The sequence below is a fragment of the Pseudophryne corroboree genome, chromosome 3, assembly GCF_028390025.1.
Source record: "Pseudophryne corroboree isolate aPseCor3 chromosome 3, aPseCor3.hap2, whole genome shotgun sequence".
Lineage (NCBI taxonomy): Eukaryota > Metazoa > Chordata > Amphibia > Anura > Myobatrachidae > Pseudophryne > Pseudophryne corroboree.
This window is the reverse complement of record NC_086446.1, coordinates 418,912,398-418,932,326: the sequence shown is the minus strand read 5'-3', so window position 1 is coordinate 418,932,326 and position 19,929 is coordinate 418,912,398. Positions and strand designations below refer to the sequence as shown.

Genomic DNA, 19,929 nt, shown 5'->3' with positions numbered 1-19,929 from the left:
GGGGCGGAGATTGATCCCTCAGCACTCACCAGCGCCATTTTCTCCACAGCACACCGCTGAGAAGCTGGCTCCACGGGCTCTCCCCTGCTCAACACGGTGACAGAGGGTTTTATAGAAGGGGGGGGGGGCACATAATTTGGCGCAGTGAATATAATATAATAAAAGCGCTATCTGGGTATTTTTTCCAGGGTCATTGGCGCTGGGTGTGTGCTGGCATACTCTCTCTGTCTCTCCTAAGGGCCTTGTGGGGGAACTGTCTCCAGATAGAGAATTCCCAGAGTGTGTGGGGTGTCGGTACGCGTGTGTCGGCATGTCTGAAGCGGAAGGCTCTTCTAGGTGGAGCAAATGAGTGTGGTGTCTCCGTCGGCAACGCCGACACCTGACTGGTTGGATATGTGGAATGTTTTAAATGTGAATTTATTACACAAAAGGTTGGACAAAGCAGAGTCCAGGGAATGTACAGGGAGTCAAACCCTGCCTTTCACTATGTCGCAGGGACCTTCTGGGTCTCAAAAGCGCCCACTATCCCAAATAGTAGACACTGATACCGACACGGATTCTGACTCCAGTGTCGACTACGATGATGCAAAGTTGCAGCCACAATTGGCTAAAAGTATTCATTATATGATTATTGCATATCACAGATGACCCCTCTGTCCCTGACACGAGGGTGCGCATGTATAAGGAAAGAAACCTGAGGTAACCTTTCCCCCATCTCATGAGCTGAACGAGTTATTTGAAAAGGCGTGGGAATCTCCAGACAAAAAACTGCAGATTCCCAAAAGGATTCTTATGGCGTATCCTTTCCTGGCTAAGGACAGGATACGGTGGGAATCCTCCCCAAGGGTGGACAAATCGTTGACACGCTTATCCAAAAAAAAGGGCCAGGGTATCTCTCCTGTGGTGGTTGCAGAGTGCTCACCTTCTAGAGGGTCGCAGGTTCGGCATTCAGGACTGGGTTCTGGTAACCACGGACGTGAGCCGCCGAGGTTGGGGAGCAGTCACACAGGGAAGAAACTTCCAAGGTCTCTGGTCAAGCCAGGAGGCTTGTCTTCACATCAACGTCCTGGAGTTGAGGGACATATACAACGCCCTTCGTCAAGCGGAGAAGTTGCTTCGCGACCTACCGGTTCTGATTCAGTCAGACAACATCACCGCAGTGGCTCATGTAAACCGCCAAGGCGGAACAAAGAGCAGAGTGGCAATGGCAGAAGCCACCAGGATTCTTCGCTGGGCGGAAAATCATGTAAGCGCTCTGACAGCAGCCTTCATTCCGGGAGTGGACAACTGGGAAGCAGACTTCCTCAGCAGACACGATCTACATCCAGGAGAGTGGGGACTTCATCAGGAAGTCCTCGCAGAGATTGCAAGTCAGTGGGGATTACCACAGATAGACATGATGGCGTCACGCCTCAACAAGAAACTACCGAGGTATTGCGCCAGGTCAAGGGACCCTCAGGCGGTGGCGGTAGACGCCCTGGCGACACCGTGGGTGTTCCGGTCGGTCTATGTGTTTCCTCCTCCTCTTCTCATCTCCAAGATATTGAGAATCCTAAGACGAAGAGGAGTACAGACAATTCTCATTGTTCCAGATTGGCCGCGAAGGGCCTGGTATCCGGATCTGCAGGAAATGCTCACAGAAGATCCGTGGCCTCTTCCTCTCAGAGAGGACTTGTTACAACAGGGGCCCTGTCTGTTCCAAGACTTACCGCGGCTGCGTTTGATGGCATGGCGGTTGAACACCAGATCCTAGCGGAAAAGGGCATTCCGGATGAGGTCATTCCTACTCTGATAAAGGCTAGAAAGGACGTGACCGCAAAACATCATCACCGTATATGGCGGAAGTATGTATCTTGGTGTGAGTCCAGGAATGCTCCTCCGGAAGAATTCCATCTGGGCCGTTTCCTTCACTTCCTACAGACTGGAGTGAATTTGGGCCTAAAATTAGGCTCTATTAAGGTTCAGATTTCGGCCCTATCCATTTTCTTTCAGAAGGAATTGGCTTCTCTCCCAGAAGTACAGACTTTTGTGAAGGGAGTGCTGTATATCCAGCCTCCTTTTGTACCTCCAGTGGCACCCTGGGACCTTAATGTGGTGTTGCGGTTCCTTAAGTCTCACTGGTTTGAACCACTTAAAACGGTGGAATTAAAGTATCTCACTTGGAAAGTGGTCATGTTGTTGGCCTTGGCATCGGCTAGGCGAGTGTCTGAGTTGGCGGCTTTATCTCACAAAAGCCCCTATCTGATTTTCCATGTGGATAGAGCGGAATTGCGGACTCGTCCTCAATTTTTGCCCAAGGTGGTTTCATCTTTTCATATGAACCAGCCTATTGTGGTGCCTGTGGCTACGCAGAACTGGGAGGATTCAGAGTCCCTTGATGTGGTCAGGGCATTGAAAATTTATGTGGCCAGAACGGCTCGGGTTAGGAAAACAGAGGCACTGTTTGTCCTGTATGCAGCCGACAAGGTTGGCGCTCCTGCTTCGAAGCAGACTATTGCTCGCTGGATCTGTAACACGATTCAGCAGGCTCATTCTACGGCTGGATTGCCGTTACCAAATTCTGTAAAGGCCCATTCCACTAGGAAGGTGGACTCTTCTTGGGCGGTTGCCCGAGGTGTCTCGGCATTACAGCTGTGCCGAGCTGCTACTTGGTCGGGTTCAAATACCTTTGCAAAGTTCTACAAGTTTGATACCCTGGCTGACGAGGACCTCATGTTTGCTCAATCGGTGCTGCAGAGTCATCCGCACTCTCCCGCCCGTTTTGGAGCTTTGGTATAATCCCCATGGTCCTTACGGAGTCCCCAGCATCCTCTAGGACGTAAGAGAAAATAAGATTTTAAACCTACCGGTAAATCTTTTTCTCCTAGTCCGTAGAGGATGCTGGGCGCCCATCCCAGTGCGCACTATCTTCTGCAAGGCTTGTATATTGTTTTTGCTTACATAAGGGTTATGTTACAGTTAGGATCAGTCGTTGGCTGATGCTGTTTTGTTTCATACTGTTAACTGGTTCGTATATTCCATGTTATGCGGTGTGGATGGTGTGGGCTGGTATGAATCTTGCCCTTAGGTTAACAAAAATCCTTTCCTCGTACTGTCCGTCTCCTCTGGGCACAGTTTCTCTAACAGGTCTGGAGGAGGGGCATAGAGGGAGGAGCCAGTGCACACCATATCTAAAGTTCTTTTTAGTGCCCATGTCTCCTGCAGAGCCCGTCTATTAACAAAAAAAGGGTCTTAAACTGGGTTGTTGTGTAGAGAGAGAAAAACTTTTTTTTTTTTTTTTCTTGTGTGTGTTTTGCAGATAAAATCCTCTGACGGTGTCAAAGTGAAGAAAGAAAATGGTTTCTCTAGGTAAGTTAGAGAATTTGGGTGTACACTGTATTAAGAAAATTGCATTGACCTGTATCCAGTCTGTTTTGAAGATGGATTTTGCAATAATTTTTTTTTTAATCACTTGGCATGCTCTGTATCTGGACGCATGCGTCTATTGGCAATTGAGTGGCAGCTCCATTGGTGGGTGAATGGGCATAACTTGGTGGCATTGGGGTTTTACCACTATTTATAAGTACATCTATTTTAGATGCTTCTGTTTTATCATATGCTGGTGCAAGTGTTTCTTGATGATGGCTATTTACACAACCAAATGTATAGGGCGGTTGCATAGATTCCTGCAACTCGTTATGTGGGCAACTATCCGTAATTTGTTTCTTTTATGCAATGCAAGTACAATTGTGACTGACTTGCGTGCAACTCTGAATCATAAATAATTAGATGGCTTGTCCCACTGTAGCTTTGAAATTGTCAAGACAAATGGGTAGCCTAATGTTAATGTATTTTCTGTCAGCCACTATGGGACACTGGCACAACTTCAAGACTGTGGGGGGCGATGGTGGCTTACAGGGAGTTGGCACTTTAAATAATCTAAGAAGTGAAACAGGCTTCTCCCCCTCTATTCCCCATCATCCCTCAGTTTTGAATTTGTGCCGAGGGAGCCGGTCACTGCTGACTGAGCTCCTGCTCAGTCATATTACTCTACTTTATTTCAATTTTTTCCCCCCCCTATTTTATTAAACCTATTTATTAATTTCTGAAGTAATCTGTGACTTTTGTCTAATACCTAGTTGCACAAAGCTTGTTCAAGTGTCTGAGTTGTTTGTATGTACATTGCTGTATTATAGTGAACTGTTCTCTCCTTAGTCCTCCTCACGTTAAAGATGAGCCAGAAGATGAAGGCTACACCATCTCTCCTAAGCAGCATAACAAAGCACTGAAGAGATCCAGAGATGATGAAGAGTATGTGTGGGTTTGGGTACCATAACTGTTTTTTAAATGTTTACATTTTGTTTTAAGTGTTATAAGAAGAAAACTGGCATCCTGTTTCGGTAATTCATGACCATTGTAGATAATGGTGAGCAAGAAACTATTCAGAGTTGATTTTGTGATCTTATATTTAACTAAACATTATAGGCTATGTTTAAAATATATTTCTACAGTATGGTTATCTATTATTTTCCACGAACCCTGTGTTTATTTTTTCCCCCTCAGCGCTGACTATAAACCCAAGAAAATTAAAACCGAAGATGTTAAAAAAGGCAAGAAACGCAAACAAGTGGAAGTGGAGGTAAGAGATACCTGGATCTCTTAGATAAAGATGTCCTGGTACAGAGAAGCCATTCCCTGGGGTAACCTTACACATCTCTTCTAGGATGTGAAACCCAAGAAAAATAAAATCAAAGGCGAAGCGGGAGAGGTTAAGAAGAAAAAGGGAAAAAAAGAGGAGGAAGAAAAGTGGAAATGGTAATGGCTAATGTATACTAATTATTTTTGCTAGACATTCAACACTTTGGTCGTTAGAAGGCTGCTGCTCAGCCCCCCCCTCCCCCATTTATGAAGCACAATTTAATGTAAACCAATACGATTTGTATGGGGTTCAAAACTATAAGTAATGGCTAGTGTAGAAGTGTTTTTTTATTTATTTTTTTCCCCTTGTCACTTTACTGGTCTGAATCTTACCTGCTGTTTCTCCAACAGGGTCCACAGGTTATCCACAGGATAACATTGGGATATGATGATGCGACAACGGATTTGCCCCAAACGGTCAAAGCTTTCGGCCTCCCAGCATGCAACAGGCAGTCTATATATCCCTGGCTCAGGCAAATCGGTTTTCTTGCAAATCAGTCAATAGCCCATTTGGTTTTTAACAGCCATAAGCTTTTTTTTTATTTAATTTTTATAGTCTTACTATTTTATTTTATTTTTATCGATCTTTCTTAAAAGCGTACCTTAGAATGAGTAGCTCCAACAACTCCCCACCAGGTCGCGACAACACTTATCCACGTGTACAGTGCTGTTTCGGCGGGCGTCTGTGTATGATGTACTAGCAAGTCCAGCAGACGTTGCCAGGCTGTGGCCGGAGCACGGAGAGTAGGTAAGTCATTGGTTCTTCTTCGTAGGGGAACACTGACACAGCCGCACTGTTTCGGGAGGAGACTACCGAGCAGTTACTGACGCGGCTGCCACCTCAGGTGCACCAGCGCTAGGCCTTAGCGATCATAGGCTCCAGGGGTAGTATGAGTCCGCGATCCCTAGAGTTGATGTCAGCAGTGGGGAGTTAGACGCTCCCTTGGTCATCCTCCCCCCCCCCCCCCCCGATACATGACCAGTTTCCTCCAAGTTTACTACCATGAACTGAGTTCCGCCTCTGTCTGAGACACTGTGTATCTAATAGGACCCAGTTGCAGTATAGCTGTGTGACTGGTGTGTCAGTGTTCACTGTAGCTTCGCTGGGCGAGTGTGTACACTATTAGCATCTGAATCCACTCTGCGTTCGCTAACGTATTGATCGATTCTGGAAGCGGGGTTAAGTCTCCCTGTATACCACTTTCCTTAGCCGGGCGATACAGCACTAAGGGGCTAATTCAGACCTGATCGCTGCTGTGCGTTTTCGCACAGCAGGCGATCAGGTCTGAACTGCGCCAGCACATGCCAGAGATGCGATCGGCATCTCAGCCCAGCGATCGCCTCTGCCTGATTGACAGGCAGAGGCGTTCGCGGGGTGGCGGCGGTGCACCGCTGTATTGGGGGGAATGCAGGCGTGCCCTGACCGTGCGGGGGGGCAGGCCACGGCTGCGTGACGTCACACGCAGCTGCTGCGCTGGTAGGGAGCTACTCTTCAGGTACAAAAGCATCGCCCCGTGCAATGCTTTTGTACCTGTGCGGCGGGGGGGAGGGCCAGACATGCAGGGCAGACTAGCCCTGTGCTGTGCGTACCCCCGCATATCAGGGTGGCTGATCGTAGCCACGCAAAATTTTGCACGGCTACGATCGGGTCTGAATTAGGCCCAAAGTCTCTATCTACCCTTGAGTACGAACGAGACTTTGGGCCTAAAGTTGGGTAAGTGCCTGATGCATATGGGTCTGAACACTATTGCTGCTGTTTTCTATTGCTGTGCGACTGAATACGGTTTAAAACTTTGAATAAGGTAATGCAGTAATATGTTTTCCTACATACTTGAAATGTATTTGTAGTTGATTATGTGCTCATATTGCTCATTATACTAATGTATAACCTGTGACTGATTGCTAGTGTGATTGCTGACTTTACTATAATTCTGTCAGTTTCCTGTGTAATCCGATCCTCAATGCTGGTGCAAAGCAGGGTAGGGTCGGATTGTATGTCATTTTAATAAATTTTAAAGTGATTACAGTCACAAAATACACTTTCCACAGCAACACCAACACTCATTTCGTGTTTGTCTTGCAAAGCTGGATTACCTTTCAGGATCTGTATTAGAATGGATTATGTGCAAATTGTTTTAGCTATCACTGAAGCCTCTTAAATAATCCAAGGCAAGCACAGGTTCAAGTTGAACGCCCATGGGCAGCTTTTGCACAGACATTATCCAGTATAGCTGAGCGGATAATGCCAGCTCCTATACCAGGGATAGGTTACCCTTTTAATCCTTACATGCAACATTCCACCTGGGGTTTATCACATCCAGCACAGGAATTGGCAGCCTCTCTACAAAAGCAGGCTGAAAAGGCCGGTGGTAAGTAAATCACATAGACAAGAAACAATATGTTCAGTCTACACATGTTTCAGATGAGGACTTGTCGGAGGATGAGGACTCATCAAACTCCGGGTCTGCATACAGAGACGAGGAGGAAGGCCTCAGCTGAGTGGACACACCTGAGCTAATTAGTGCTATGAAAGCCATTCTAGCCTTAGAAGAGGCAGCAGAGCCTTTGTTAAAAGCTAAGGCACCTGTGTTTAAACGTCCCAAAACAGTTAAGACTGAGTTTCCTGGGTCAGATCAGCTGACGAAAATGATGCAAGAAGCCTGGGTTACGCCCAGTAAAAAGTTTGCGATTCCAAAGAAATGGAATTCCCAATTATCCTCTTCCAGCTGGGGACTGTTTAAAAAGGGAGGTGGCTCCCAAAGTAGATACTCTTGTCATTCGGTTGGTGTGAAAATCTACGTTACATCATTAAATGATGTCACGGATAGTAAGATAGCTTTCTAAAAACAAGTTTCTCTTTGTCTGGGGCAATCATAAGACCAGCCATGGCTTCAGCCTGGATGGCAAAAGCAATGGCAGCCTGGCCTGATGCATTAGAGGATGATTTTTCAATGGCATCTAGAGAGCAAAAATCCCATATTGCACATATCAAATAGGCAGCTATTTGTATGGAAGAAGCGGCTTTGGATATGGGTACGATTGGTTCTCAGGCATCAGCCTCAGCAGTAGCAGCTCGCAGAGCGGTCTGGCTACGTATATGGAAAGCTGACTCAGAATCCAAGAAGGTTCTGGAGTCTTTGCCTTTTACTGGAGATATTCTTTTTGTTAAAGAATTAGACAGTATTTTGGAGAAAGTGAAGTTTCCCTCCACACACACACACATCCAAGCCTAGATTTGCGGCTTTTCGGACTCAAGGGAAAGCAAAAGGAAAGGGTTATGGCAAACAGTCTCAATCTGACAAGTCTAGTAAGACTAAAAAGCATTGAGCTACCAGAGGACTGGCTTCCAAATCAGATAAGCCATCAGCCTGATGGTGCGGGCCTCCACCTGGCAGACCCCATGGAGGGAGGCCGACTTCAGTTTGCACCGGTCTGGCCGCAATCTACCACAGATGCCTGGGTACAAGAAGCAGTATCTCATGGTTATGCAGTTGTGGCCATGGAACTGGAGGATATTATGGTATCCTTGGATATACAGGATGCTTACCTACATGTTCCTATAGCACTGTTCCATCAGCGCTATCTCAGGTTTGCTATCCTCCATCATTTTCAGTTTCAGGCCTAACATATCTCAGGTTTGCTATCCTCCAGCATCATTTTCAGTTTCGGACCCTACCATTTGGACTGGCCACAGCTCTGAGTATTCACCAAAATGATGGTGGTGATGGCATCTTATCTCTGTCAGCAGGGGATAAGGATTCTTCCATAACTCGAAGACTTATTAATCCTGACAGAGTCTCAGGAATTGCTTCAGTGTCATCTGCAACAGACAATAGCTTGTTTGCAGAGACGCGGTTGGCTTATAAATTGGGCAAAGTCATCCCTGGTTTCGTCCCAATGGATGACTCATTTGGGGGCTGTGCTGGATTCAGGTCTTAAGAGAGTATTTCTACCTCTGAACAAAATATCCAAGGTTCAGTCAAGGATTCAGGAGCTGCTACACAGTCAAAGGGTATCCATTCACGCCGCAATGTGTGTGTGATGGGGTTGATGGTGTCGACATTCAACATGGTGGAATATGCTCCGTTCCATTCGAGGCCTCTGCAACGTCTGATCCTTTCCAAATGGAATGGTTTTCATCCGACAATAAAATCAGACTAGGGTCTTTCCTCTGGAAGTAAGGAGGTCATTAGCCACAGACATCCCTTCTGGACAAAGGGAGACCCTTTTGGATATCAGATTGGGGAATTCTGACAACAGATACCAGTCTTCAGGGCTGGGGAGCGGTGTCTGGAAGGAGTTGCTTCCAGGGGCAGTGGATCGAGGAACAAAGTTGCCTGCCAATAAATATATTGGAACTTCGGGCCATATATATGCCCCTTATTTAGGCAAAGGACATCCTTCAGGGGAAACCAGTCCAAATCAGCTCTGACAATGCAACGGCAGTAGTGTACCTCAACCATCAGGGAGGAACTCGCAGCCAGTATGTATAGACGGGGGTAAGTCACACAATAAAGTGGGCAGAACTTCATCTTCCAACCTTGTCTGCAGTGTTCGTTCCTGGAGTCCTAAACTGGAAAGCGGGTTTTCTCAGTCGACACGCCATTCATGCAAACGAATGGGCTTCACACCCCAAGGTCTTCCAGACTCTAGTAGAAAAGTGGTGGTTACCAGAGATGGATCTCATGGCGTCTCGTCTGAACATTTAAGTTCCTGCATATGGGTTAAGAACAAAGGATCCCAAAGTGATCTTTGTGGATGCCCTGTCAGTGAGATGGGATTTTCTTCTGGCCTATGTATTTCCACCAAACACCCTATTACCCAGGGTGATGCCAAAGGCAAAACAAGGACGGGGCGCCGTGATACGATTAGCTCCGCCATGGCCCAGAAGACATTGGTACACAGATCTGCAGGGGATAGTGATGGATGCTCCATTGCTATTCCCTCAATGTCCAGATCTACTGTCTCCGTGTCCTTGCTATCACAAGCACCTGGATCGACTCATTTGACGGCATGGCTCTTGAGACTTCCATCCTGAAAGCAAGAGGATTCTCACAACAGGTAATAAATATAACTATGCTCAGAGCAAGGAAACCTTCCTCAGCTCGCATTTGTCACCGAATATGGCAAGCCTATATTCAGTGGTGTAGTAACTGGAAATTTGACCTTAGTTTCCAGAGTCTTAGCATTCCTTCAGGCACGAATGGACAAAGGTTTATGGGTGCTTCCTTGAGAGTACAAGTGTCTGCATTGACTGTATGGTTCCAAAAGAAAATTGCTAACCTACAGGATGTGCGCACTTTTTTCCAGGGAATGCTGCACCTTCAACCTCCTTTTGTTCCTCCTACAGTGCCTAGGGACTTAAGTTTAGTCCTAAAGGCCCTTCAAGTTGCCCCATTTGAACCACTTAAATGAGTGGATCCTAAATGGGTGACAGCTAAAGTTCTCTTTCTACTGGCTGTTGCTTCAGCCAGAAGAGTTTCAGATTGAGGGACATTGTTAGGTTGCCCTCCTTTTGTGATAAAATATATATATATATATCACTAAAAAGAAATGAGGGTGCACTCCGTGAGATATAAATGTCAGAACGTTTTACTACACATAACATATGCTCGCATACATCATAGTTTAAAAGCACCAGTGTGAAGAGGAATTGCTGCCGTCTCCGGATCACAGCCTGCGGCTCATCCTACACAGTTCTCGCTACAGTCTCCAATGGGTCAGCGTCTCAGCTTACGGACTCAATGCTCACAATCGGCAGATCAAACACGTCCTAAATTGGCTGCATATTTATTTATTTTATTTTTAATCCGTATAGAGCGGTTCTCAGAACCAAATTTGGGTATCTTCCTAAGGTGGTGTCTAAATACTAAGAAATTGTAGTCCCGGTCTTCCAGGGGCCGGACCTTTCTGCGGGAGATGCATCGTTGGACGTAGTCCATGCTTTCAGGATCTACGTGGATTGTACCGGTGCCATCCGAAAGACCGACACACTCTTCGTTCTCTACGGATTTCACAAGAGAGGATTGCATGCTGATAAGCAGACACTGGCGAGGTGGCTTCGGATGACTATTTCAGAAGCATACACTCGAGCTGTTCTCCCTGTTCCTTGTAATGTCTCTGCTCACTCTACTCGTTAGGTAGGTCCTTCATTGGCAGCAGAACAGCTATGTAAGGCAGCCACATGGTCTTCCATTAACACATTTATTAGACATTATGCCTTTGATACCATTGCCTCTCAGGATGCTGAATTCGGGCGAAGGATTTTCCTGTCCAATCGGGAGCTTCCCCACCACTAAATTGCTTTGGGACATCCCAATGTTATTCTGTAGATAACCTGTGGACCCTGCCGGAGAAATAAGTTATGGTAAAACGTACCGTTTGTAGCGCTATTTCACACCCTGACGCACCTGATTTGAGGATCCTTTTCACTGACTAACCTCTTCCTTCTTGTACGGAAGGGTGTGCAGGTGTGTTCTCACCTAATTAGGGCTCTTTATGATGCTCCTGCATTGAGCTTTGGAAAAACTGATTTGCCTGAGCCAGGAGGCGGGGATATATGGCTGATGATATATGCAACGGGTCGTTGCATGCTGGGAGGCCGAAAGCTTTGACCGTTTGGTGCAAATCCACTGTTGCGTCATCATATCCCAATGTTATCCTGTGGACTTAGGAGAAATAGCGTTATCAACGGTAAGTTTTACCATAAAGATTTATACTTTTCTGTTCATTGGCTGCATTTTCCCCTCAGGTGGGAAGAAGAACGTCATGCCGATGGCATAAAGTGGAAATTCCTGGAACACAAAGGCCCTGTCTTTGCTCCGCCATATGAGCCTCTCCCAGACAATGTGAAATTTTTCTATGATGGTATGACTGGGTTTCTGATCCCCTTTGCTCATTACCTATTTGAGCACTTAATGCTAGCATTTTGGGGGTTACATGTACTTCATAACCGATGCTTAGTGACTGTGAAGGATGCTAAAAGTTCTGCGGTTTGACCATAGGTAAAGTTGTCAAGCTCAGCCCCAAAGCAGAGGAGGTAGCCACTTTCTTTGCCAAAATGTTGGATCATGAATACACTACAAAGGACATCTTCAGGAAGAACTTCTTTAAAGACTGGAAGAAGGTGCCTAGAGTTGCTCTAGATTTCTCTCTGTAAATGGTTTCTTCAGGGTTCAGCTGTAACCAGTGTTCTGCCCTATTTTAGGAAATGACCACTGATGAACGAAATCTCCTCACCAACCTGAACAAGTGTGACTTCAATGAGCTAAGCCAGTACTTCAAGGCCCAGTCTGAGGCCAGAAAGCAAATGACAAAGGAGGAGAAACTGGTACTTTTTATATTATATCTTTTGATTAAAAATAAAAAAACTAAATGAAACCGTGACCACCTATCATTTTCAAAGGAAGCCTGATCACATAAGTTTTACTAGAATTGTGCATTTTGCAGAAGTAAAACCTACACGGAACATGTTTTATCCTTGATGGAATTTAACATTTAAAAAGTGGTGATTTGCACCTTCCTAGTGCATGCAAACCTTTGTGCAGAAATCCATAATGCCACAGCGACACTCCATGGTGCCAATCACTGGGCTTCTAGGATAAAACTGAGAAATCTGTGTAAATTACCTCTTTATTTATCGATCCTAAATCACTAGGTAAATAATATTCTAGCCACTATTGTATATTTCATGCTAGGTGTTGCTACAAACTGTAAAGTGGGATATATTTCACTGTATTCATATTAGATTTTTATTATTGATATTGAAATAAAAGGTCATTCACACCAATTCTCATTTCCCCCAATTTTCCTGTAGAAAATAAAATTGGAGAATGAGCGATTGGTACAGGAATATGGTTACTGTATTATGGACAACCACAAAGAACGCATCGCCAATTTCCGGATAGAACCCCCAGGCTTGTTTAGAGGCCGAGGCAATCATCCAAAGATGGGCAAGCTGAAGAGGAGGATCATGCCTGAGAATATTATCATTAACTGCAGCAAGTATGTGGTGAACTATATAGATTGGTACTTGGTGCTGAGTTTGTGTTGGCTATTAAATAACAAGGAAGAAAACTGATTTGAGGTGTTTAAGAAATTGTTTAGAATTCTCTAGCGAGCCTGGGGGATTGATTGTTGTAAGAATTCTTGAGGCTTCAGTAAAGAGCTGATTAAAAGAGGATAACTGGGTGGCTTATATATTTCCTTTTGGTCCACTCCCTTCTAGTAGATGCCCTAGTCAAATTCTGCTATTAGGGGTGTAATGAAGGTGGCCATAATATTGGTGGATGTGGTGAGTGTTTACCAAACTTTTTATTTTCCTTTTTGTGTGCCCTTCCCTAGAGATTCAAAGATTCCCACTCCTCCTGCTGGTCACAAGTGGAAGGAGGTGCGATATGATAATAAGGTCACCTGGTTAGTGTCCTGGACTGAGAATATTCAGGGGTCCATAAAATACATAATGCTGAACCCCAGCTCCCGTATTAAGGTAAGAGACTATTAATGGCACTCTGACAGTTATGAGTTTGGTTTCTATTTCTATATCCTGACGTCACTAATGGCTTTTTATGTATTTTATTCCGTTCTGTCAAAACAAATCAATTTCGGTGAAGAAGTCATAGCCCATTGAGCTAATAATGTTCAGACCATCTGTTTACTTGAACAGTATTGTCAGTCGCTGGAAATAAAAAATTTTTGCAAAGCCCTATATTTGCCCTTTATAAAGGGTTAGACCTCTAGTTTGAGTTTTTTATTTTTTTCGACACATGGGAGTGTTTTTGATTTTTATTGTTTTATTAGGGAGAGAAAGACTGGCAGAAGTATGAGACTGCCCGCAGGCTGAAGCTTTGTGTTGAGAAGATCCGTAACACTTACCGGGAAGACTGGAAATCCAAGGAAATGAAGGCCAGGCAGAGATCTGTTGCATTGTACTTTATCGATAAGGTGAGGGCAGTGGTTATAAGATATCTAATAATGCAAAACATGTTACGCCAACATTACAGTGGCAAAATGTCTCGCGCGGGGCTATCCTATTGGCCCCGATAAGCTGTCACGAGCCGCAGCTTATCAGTGCTTTTGTTTCACCTGCTTTGGGCATGCGAATCCAAATCCCCAGAAACGGGGCTCTTTATCACAAAAACGTTAGTTTGTCCGATGTTTCACCAATTTTTTTATTTTTTTTTCAGGCCATTCTATTAGATCGCCCGTAAACAAATGCCTTTTCTCACGAAAATGCACAGGTTCAGTGAAACCTGTGTTTTTCGCACCCGATGTTTTATCACAGCTAATAGGATACTGCCCCGAGTAGCTTTACAGACTGGTTAGTCTACAGTGAGTTCTGATTATGTAAAATGTGTTCTGCCTATTAAAGTACTCACTGTGTTCTCTTGTGATTCCTGAAGGGTCAATCATGAACATGCTTTGTACATTGGTAGTATGTTTTTGTAATACTGCGTCCCGCAAGCTGCTTCCAAAATGTCTCCTATTCACATTGTAGTTCTGTAAAGTAGTTTTTCTACCCTATTCAAAGTCTCGCGTTTCCTGCCTAGTTTGAATGTACAGCCTTTCCTTTAAGAGTTGAAGTGTTGGCAATAGGATTTCAAGGGTGGTTATGGAGTTGGTATCTTTACATTACCAATGCTGGCACGATATTCAATTTACTTGCAAAGTTTCCATGAGTTGTATGTTTTTTTTTTTTAACTTTTGTTGGAACAATAAAGCATCCTGGTATAGTAGCGAACAATTGTCTGTCTTTTCCAGCTTGCACTGAGAGCTGGTAATGAGAAGGAAGAGGGAGAGACCGCAGACACTGTAGGCTGTTGCTCCTTGAGAGTAGAACACATAAAGCTTTACCCAGAGATTGATGGACAGGAGTATGTGGTGGAGTTTGATTTCCTGGGTAAAGATTCCATCCGCTACTACAACAAGGTGCCTGTGGAAAAGAGGGTAGGTACCCGCCAACATGTTCTGATCGTAATCGCTGTTTGCATTGTCCAATCTGCATTTCATTGTAAATGTGGCCCTGTTACTGTCCAAATTGTGTCTTGCTGTCATTTCATGCACTTGTTTTTCCTGTTTAAGGTTTTCAAGAATTTGCAGCTCTTCATGGAAAACAAACAACCTGAGGATGACTTGTTTGACAGACTCAATGTAAGTTGTGCATTTTTCTATTTTTTTGGATTGTGTGGGTTTTTGGGAGTTTTTTTTTTTTTTTAATTGTTTTGCAATGATAAGACTATACATTCATATGGGGTGTAGTACTGGTGACCGGCGGTCTCCTGACCTCCGGTCACCTTACCGACGCCGGGATCCCGGCAGCATAGAGACGCCGGGATCCCGGCGGAGGGGCGAGTGCAGCAAGCCCCTTGCGCGCTCGCCACGCTGCGGGCTTGGTGGCGACCTGCGGTCGCCACGGGTTCTATTCCCACTCTATGGGTGTCGTGGACACCCACGAGTGGAAATAGTCCCTGTTGGTCGGCATGCCGACCATCGGGATAGTGAGCCGTCGGGCTCACGGAGGAGGTTATGTGACTGTCGGTCAGCTGACCGGCGGTCACATTGAATACCACCCATTCATATGTAGCCCTATGAGCATTCCGCTTGCCAAATAAAGTAATCTTTACCTGTAGCGGAAGTACAGGTGGTCCTGCAAGATTTTGTCTTTTGTTAAGCAGGGAAGGTGCGAGGTGGGGCATGGGCAGATTCTGGCTGGTGGAATTGTAGTAGTTTCAGAAAGCGGACGTGCTAATGGTTTTGTTGATGACTTTATAATCAAAGCAAACTGTCAAGGAGTGTAATATTTTCTTCTACTGTAGACAAGCATTCTAAATAAGCACCTTCAAGATCTGATGGATGGATTGACGGCCAAAGTATTCAGAACATACAATGCCTCCATCACCTTACAGCAACAGCTGAAGGAGCTCACAAACGGTAAAGCCATTCTTTATGTGCAGGCCATGTATGGTAAACAATAGTCTCTGAAATTACATTTTTTGTTTTGGTTTCTTTTCTTTTTTTTACTTGTACTTAAATGAAACTCCTTTTATTTTGCAGGTGATGATAACGTTCCTGCCAAAATTTTATCTTATAACCGTGCCAACAGAGCTGTGGCTATATTGTGCAACCATCAACGCGCTCCTCCTAAAACATTTGAAAAATCTATGATGAACTTGCAGACCAAGGTACGATCTCTAGATCATGTTGATTGTGAGACTGAGTTTTTATATATATATATATATATATATATATATATATATATATAATTAATAATATTATTAAATTTTTTTTTAATTTTTTTTTTTTTTTTTTTTTTTACCAAATCTAACACATTTACTGGAAATTCCCTTCATTTTTGGCTTTTTAGATTGATGCCAAGAAAGATCAATTGGCAGATGCAAGACGTGAGCTAAAGAGCGCCAAAGCAGATGCCAAGGTCAAGCGTGATGAGAGAACTAAAAAGTGCGTATTCTATGCAGATTTTCTTTCCTGTCTGCACGTGTGTGTGTGTGTGTGTGTGTGGCAAGTTGAGGATCAAGGTATCCCCACCATATCCATCTCCTTGTGGTTATAATATAGCATGGAAGCTGTCCAGTCTGCATCATAGACTGATGTTGGAGATTTGGAATTTAAAATTCTCTTGTCTGCTATGATAGAAGTAACCAGTAAAGTGCCAGTGGGGTGTCAATCTGATAAGAACCAGGTCCTAGACTTGACTTGATTTGTTCCCCATTGTAAAGCACAATATTCTGCCGCTAGTTAAATAACCATTACTAATGCTAAATTGTCCTATTTGTTTCTGCAGGTTAGTGGAAAGCAAGAAGAAAGCCGTGCAGAGGGTAGAGGAGCAGCTGATGAAATTGGAGGTTCAAGCCACAGACAGAGAAGAGAACAAACAAATTGCACTTGGAACCTCAAAACTAAATTATTTGGACCCAAGAATCTCTGTAGCCTGGTGAGGCTTGTTTTCTTGCTTCAGGACCTCCACTGATTTTGTATTTACAACTTAATTAAACTGGTTTTGATTTTTGACACTGGGTCGGATGAGATGGCGGCCGATGTCGGACGTTTTTGTAACGCAGCAATCACTTATAAGGCGTGGTTTTGCTTTGTAAGTGATTGCCCCTTTAAAAAAAAAAAGTCTGAGATCAGCCGGCATCTCGCACCTCAGGTGATCTTGGGCGTCATTACATCCCGCCCTTGGTGACCTTGTTATGTTGGATCTTGCCTTATAATGCAGTATTTAACGTAAGAGCCAGGTAGATCTCTATTCTAACCTCCTTTTTCTTTCTTTTGTTTTTCTTCTTGCTCTTAGGTGTAAAAAATTTGGTATTCCTATTGAGAAGATATACAACAAAACACAACGCGAGAAGTTTGCATGGGCTATCGATATGGCAGAAGACGATTATGAGTTTTAATGAGTGCGAGAGACAATGTTTTTTTAATTTGTTTTTAATTATTTTATTTTAAGCCTGGATGTCACCTCAGAAAGAGATTTTATAAAGAGCTGTGAGCCTTACCTTTTATCAACTTTTATTTTGAGATGGGAAGGGGATATGCAGCAGATTAAGGGGAAAACAAAATGTGTAGAGAGAAAAAAAAGTTAACGCCCGATAGAGAAATTTGGGTAATATTAATATCCCCATGCTGCCTTCAGTATTGTCCCATGGACAAGGAGTTATATACATATGTACAAAGTGGGAAAATCTGAAATTGTGACTGCATAGGTTTTATGTATTCTTAGATGGGAGGTTTGCACCAGGCATAAAAAAAAATCTGCTTTTCAAAAAAGTCTGTATAATAGAATTAAAAAAGAGAAATCCTGTGTGTTTTTACAGTTAAGATTTTTTTGCAATAACGTCTATTTTAATAGAAAATTATAAATTGTACCCTTCCCTTTCATCTGAACATATCCCCTTACCCTGATAACACTGTTCTGCTGATGAGAGGGGCCTGTTGTCTGGCAGCTGAGGGGGTCAGTTTGACTCCTGTTTTCCCAGTTAACGTGAAACTATATTCAAGCCAAACATTGTTTGGTTTGGACACTTACATAAAATGTGACTTCTTCTGTCAGATTTCTGAAAGGGGAAATAATCTTAATCTTGCTTGAGAAATGTGATTTTATCTTCTATTTTTCTTTGCCCATAGCTAATGTACTATTAATTTGAAGTATTTAATCCTTTGGTAGCAAACAAAAGAAAAAAAAATTAAGCTATGTACAATTGTAGGAACATTAAACTTTTATGTCAGGAAATGCTTTTAACACAGAACTTTATTTAATGTGAAGAGTACATTTCTAGGAGTGCAATGGAGACCAAACCTGTAATCCTTTTTTTATAAAAAGCATTATTTATCAAACTGAACTGCTGCACCATAAGTCAGTAGCAGTCCTGCCTTGTTCCCGGGGTTACTCAAAACATGTTGCATTTAGGAGCCTGTTTGAAATGGGGTGGGGGGGAGATACTTTGATTAACTATTTGAAACCTTTGGTTGTATTTGAAAGATTTACTTGAAACAGATTACACTATGGACTTTCTAATATTTCAGTAATGGCAATTGCAAAACCGTTGGGTCAGAAAGAAATGGAGTCTTGTGCAGGTTTTTTTGTTTTAAAAATCGGAGCCTGTAAAGAGATTTATTGTGAATGTTTTGCTTAGAATGCTTATTTTTTAATATAAATGAGTGTTCAGAACAGTCCTTCCTTTTATTTTTGTTTTTCCTTTTATTTTCCCTCATCTATTTTTATCATGACTTGCCATTAACTTGTGTAGGTTATTTAAATAAAGCCCTACAACTTGCACTTGTCTGTGTGTTTTATTATTTCCTTCACACCTCCGTGTTTCCTACGGGGAGACTGAAAAAGGTGGAAGTTGTCTAGTCATGCTTGCAGAGCTATGGAATTGTACACATTTTATACATTTTCGCCCCATAGACTGTAGCATAAACCTTCTAAAGAGGACAGGAGAAGTTGTCCGTAGAACCCAATCAGATTTTAGATATATTCTTTTATAGCATGCACTTAATAAAGGATCTCTGGTTGCTATGGGCAACTTCTCTGCCTGTCCTAGGTATCACAATTATATTTTTGACTCCTTGCTTATATGGAGTACATTATAATTCTTTGCAGGTGTATAGTGTAACCTGTAATTCCCAACCGTGTAAAAGTCAACCATGGGACTAACTGCATGTGCCAAAGGGGATGTGGCTGTGTGCCTGCTAGGCCACACCTCCCAGACGTGTGCGGTTTTGGTCTAACCACATGTCACTCCCCCGTTTCTCATCACATTTGGGGGACTAGCCCAGTGTTCTAGCTGCTGCTGGGCTGCCCCAGCCACCTCCCATCACTAAATGTATGCGCATGACATCCATTCACTGCACACCTAGAGCAATGGCGGAACTGTGTTCCCCAGCCTCTCAACTGCAAGCGGGACAGTGCTGGAAAAGCGGGGCTATCCTGGTGCAAACTGGATGGTCGGGAGGTGTGGTGTAACCTATAATAGAAAAATGAATGGATGGTCTGTCCCTTTCACCCTATTGTCAGGGTACGTGTCTATGGTTTGTTGTTGTTGTTGGAAGATGTGCACCTGAATCTTACTTTCCCTTCAAACTACTTCTCTTTATACAGTCATTTAAAGATCTGCCTCTTGACTAGTGCAAACTGCAATAGAGAGTAATTTTAACCAAGTCCTTTTTACAGCCTGAAACCAACCTGGTGGCCTGATTGGGCTACTAATACCCTTTTCAAACAAAAACGTCTGAAATTACTGTCTTTTACCCGGCATTTCAGTGCTGGGTCGCTGTGCTGGACACAGCCTCACACATAGAAGCTAATAACTGGGTGAAGACCCAGATTGACCCTTTCTGTGTGAAAGGGTAAATCCGGGTCTCCAACCCTAGTAAATTCCTGGGTCATAGTCCTGGGAATTTCAACCCGGGTTGACCCTTTCACACAGAAAACGACCTGGGTTGACAATGTAAATTACCAGGTAAAAACCTCAGCGCGAAAGCGGTATGTACAGGGAGTTGAAAGCTAATAATGCCATCCCCTTCCCCTTGTGCATCAATGTAATATTTCCAATGACACCGGGAGTAATCGTTGTTACCAAATGGCACATTAATTGTAACACAGTTTCTGTGGTTGAAAAAAGACAATTTGTCCATCAAGTTCAACCTATTTGTAGTTTCCTATGCTGTATTATTTTTAGGACTAATTATGTCTGTCGGCTGTTGTTTATTCCGAGTCCGCCATTACTACTC

The 19,929-nt window shown here is 43.7% G+C and overlaps 1 protein-coding gene across 1 annotated transcript in view; it reads left to right on the top strand.

Annotated features, from left to right (window-relative positions):
- TOP1 (DNA topoisomerase I) overlaps positions 1–18,472 on the top strand; it is a 41,665-nt gene extending 23,193 nt beyond the window's left edge. The window contains exons 5-21 of the mRNA XM_063960254.1: positions 3,299–3,348; positions 4,195–4,290; positions 4,543–4,618; positions 4,703–4,794; positions 11,429–11,544; positions 11,682–11,803; positions 11,885–12,007; positions 12,494–12,681; positions 13,021–13,165; positions 13,477–13,620; positions 14,437–14,622; positions 14,758–14,826; positions 15,492–15,606; positions 15,730–15,857; positions 16,040–16,134; positions 16,478–16,627; positions 16,988–18,472. Coding sequence (XP_063816324.1) covers positions 3,299–3,348; positions 4,195–4,290; positions 4,543–4,618; positions 4,703–4,794; positions 11,429–11,544; positions 11,682–11,803; positions 11,885–12,007; positions 12,494–12,681; positions 13,021–13,165; positions 13,477–13,620; positions 14,437–14,622; positions 14,758–14,826; positions 15,492–15,606; positions 15,730–15,857; positions 16,040–16,134; positions 16,478–16,627; positions 16,988–17,090 — 1,998 coding nt within the window. The 3' untranslated portion in view covers positions 17,091–18,472. The remainder of the gene's footprint in view (positions 1–3,298; positions 3,349–4,194; positions 4,291–4,542; positions 4,619–4,702; positions 4,795–11,428; positions 11,545–11,681; positions 11,804–11,884; positions 12,008–12,493; positions 12,682–13,020; positions 13,166–13,476; positions 13,621–14,436; positions 14,623–14,757; positions 14,827–15,491; positions 15,607–15,729; positions 15,858–16,039; positions 16,135–16,477; positions 16,628–16,987) is intronic.
- The last annotated feature ends 1,457 nt before the right edge of the window (positions 18,473–19,929 follow it).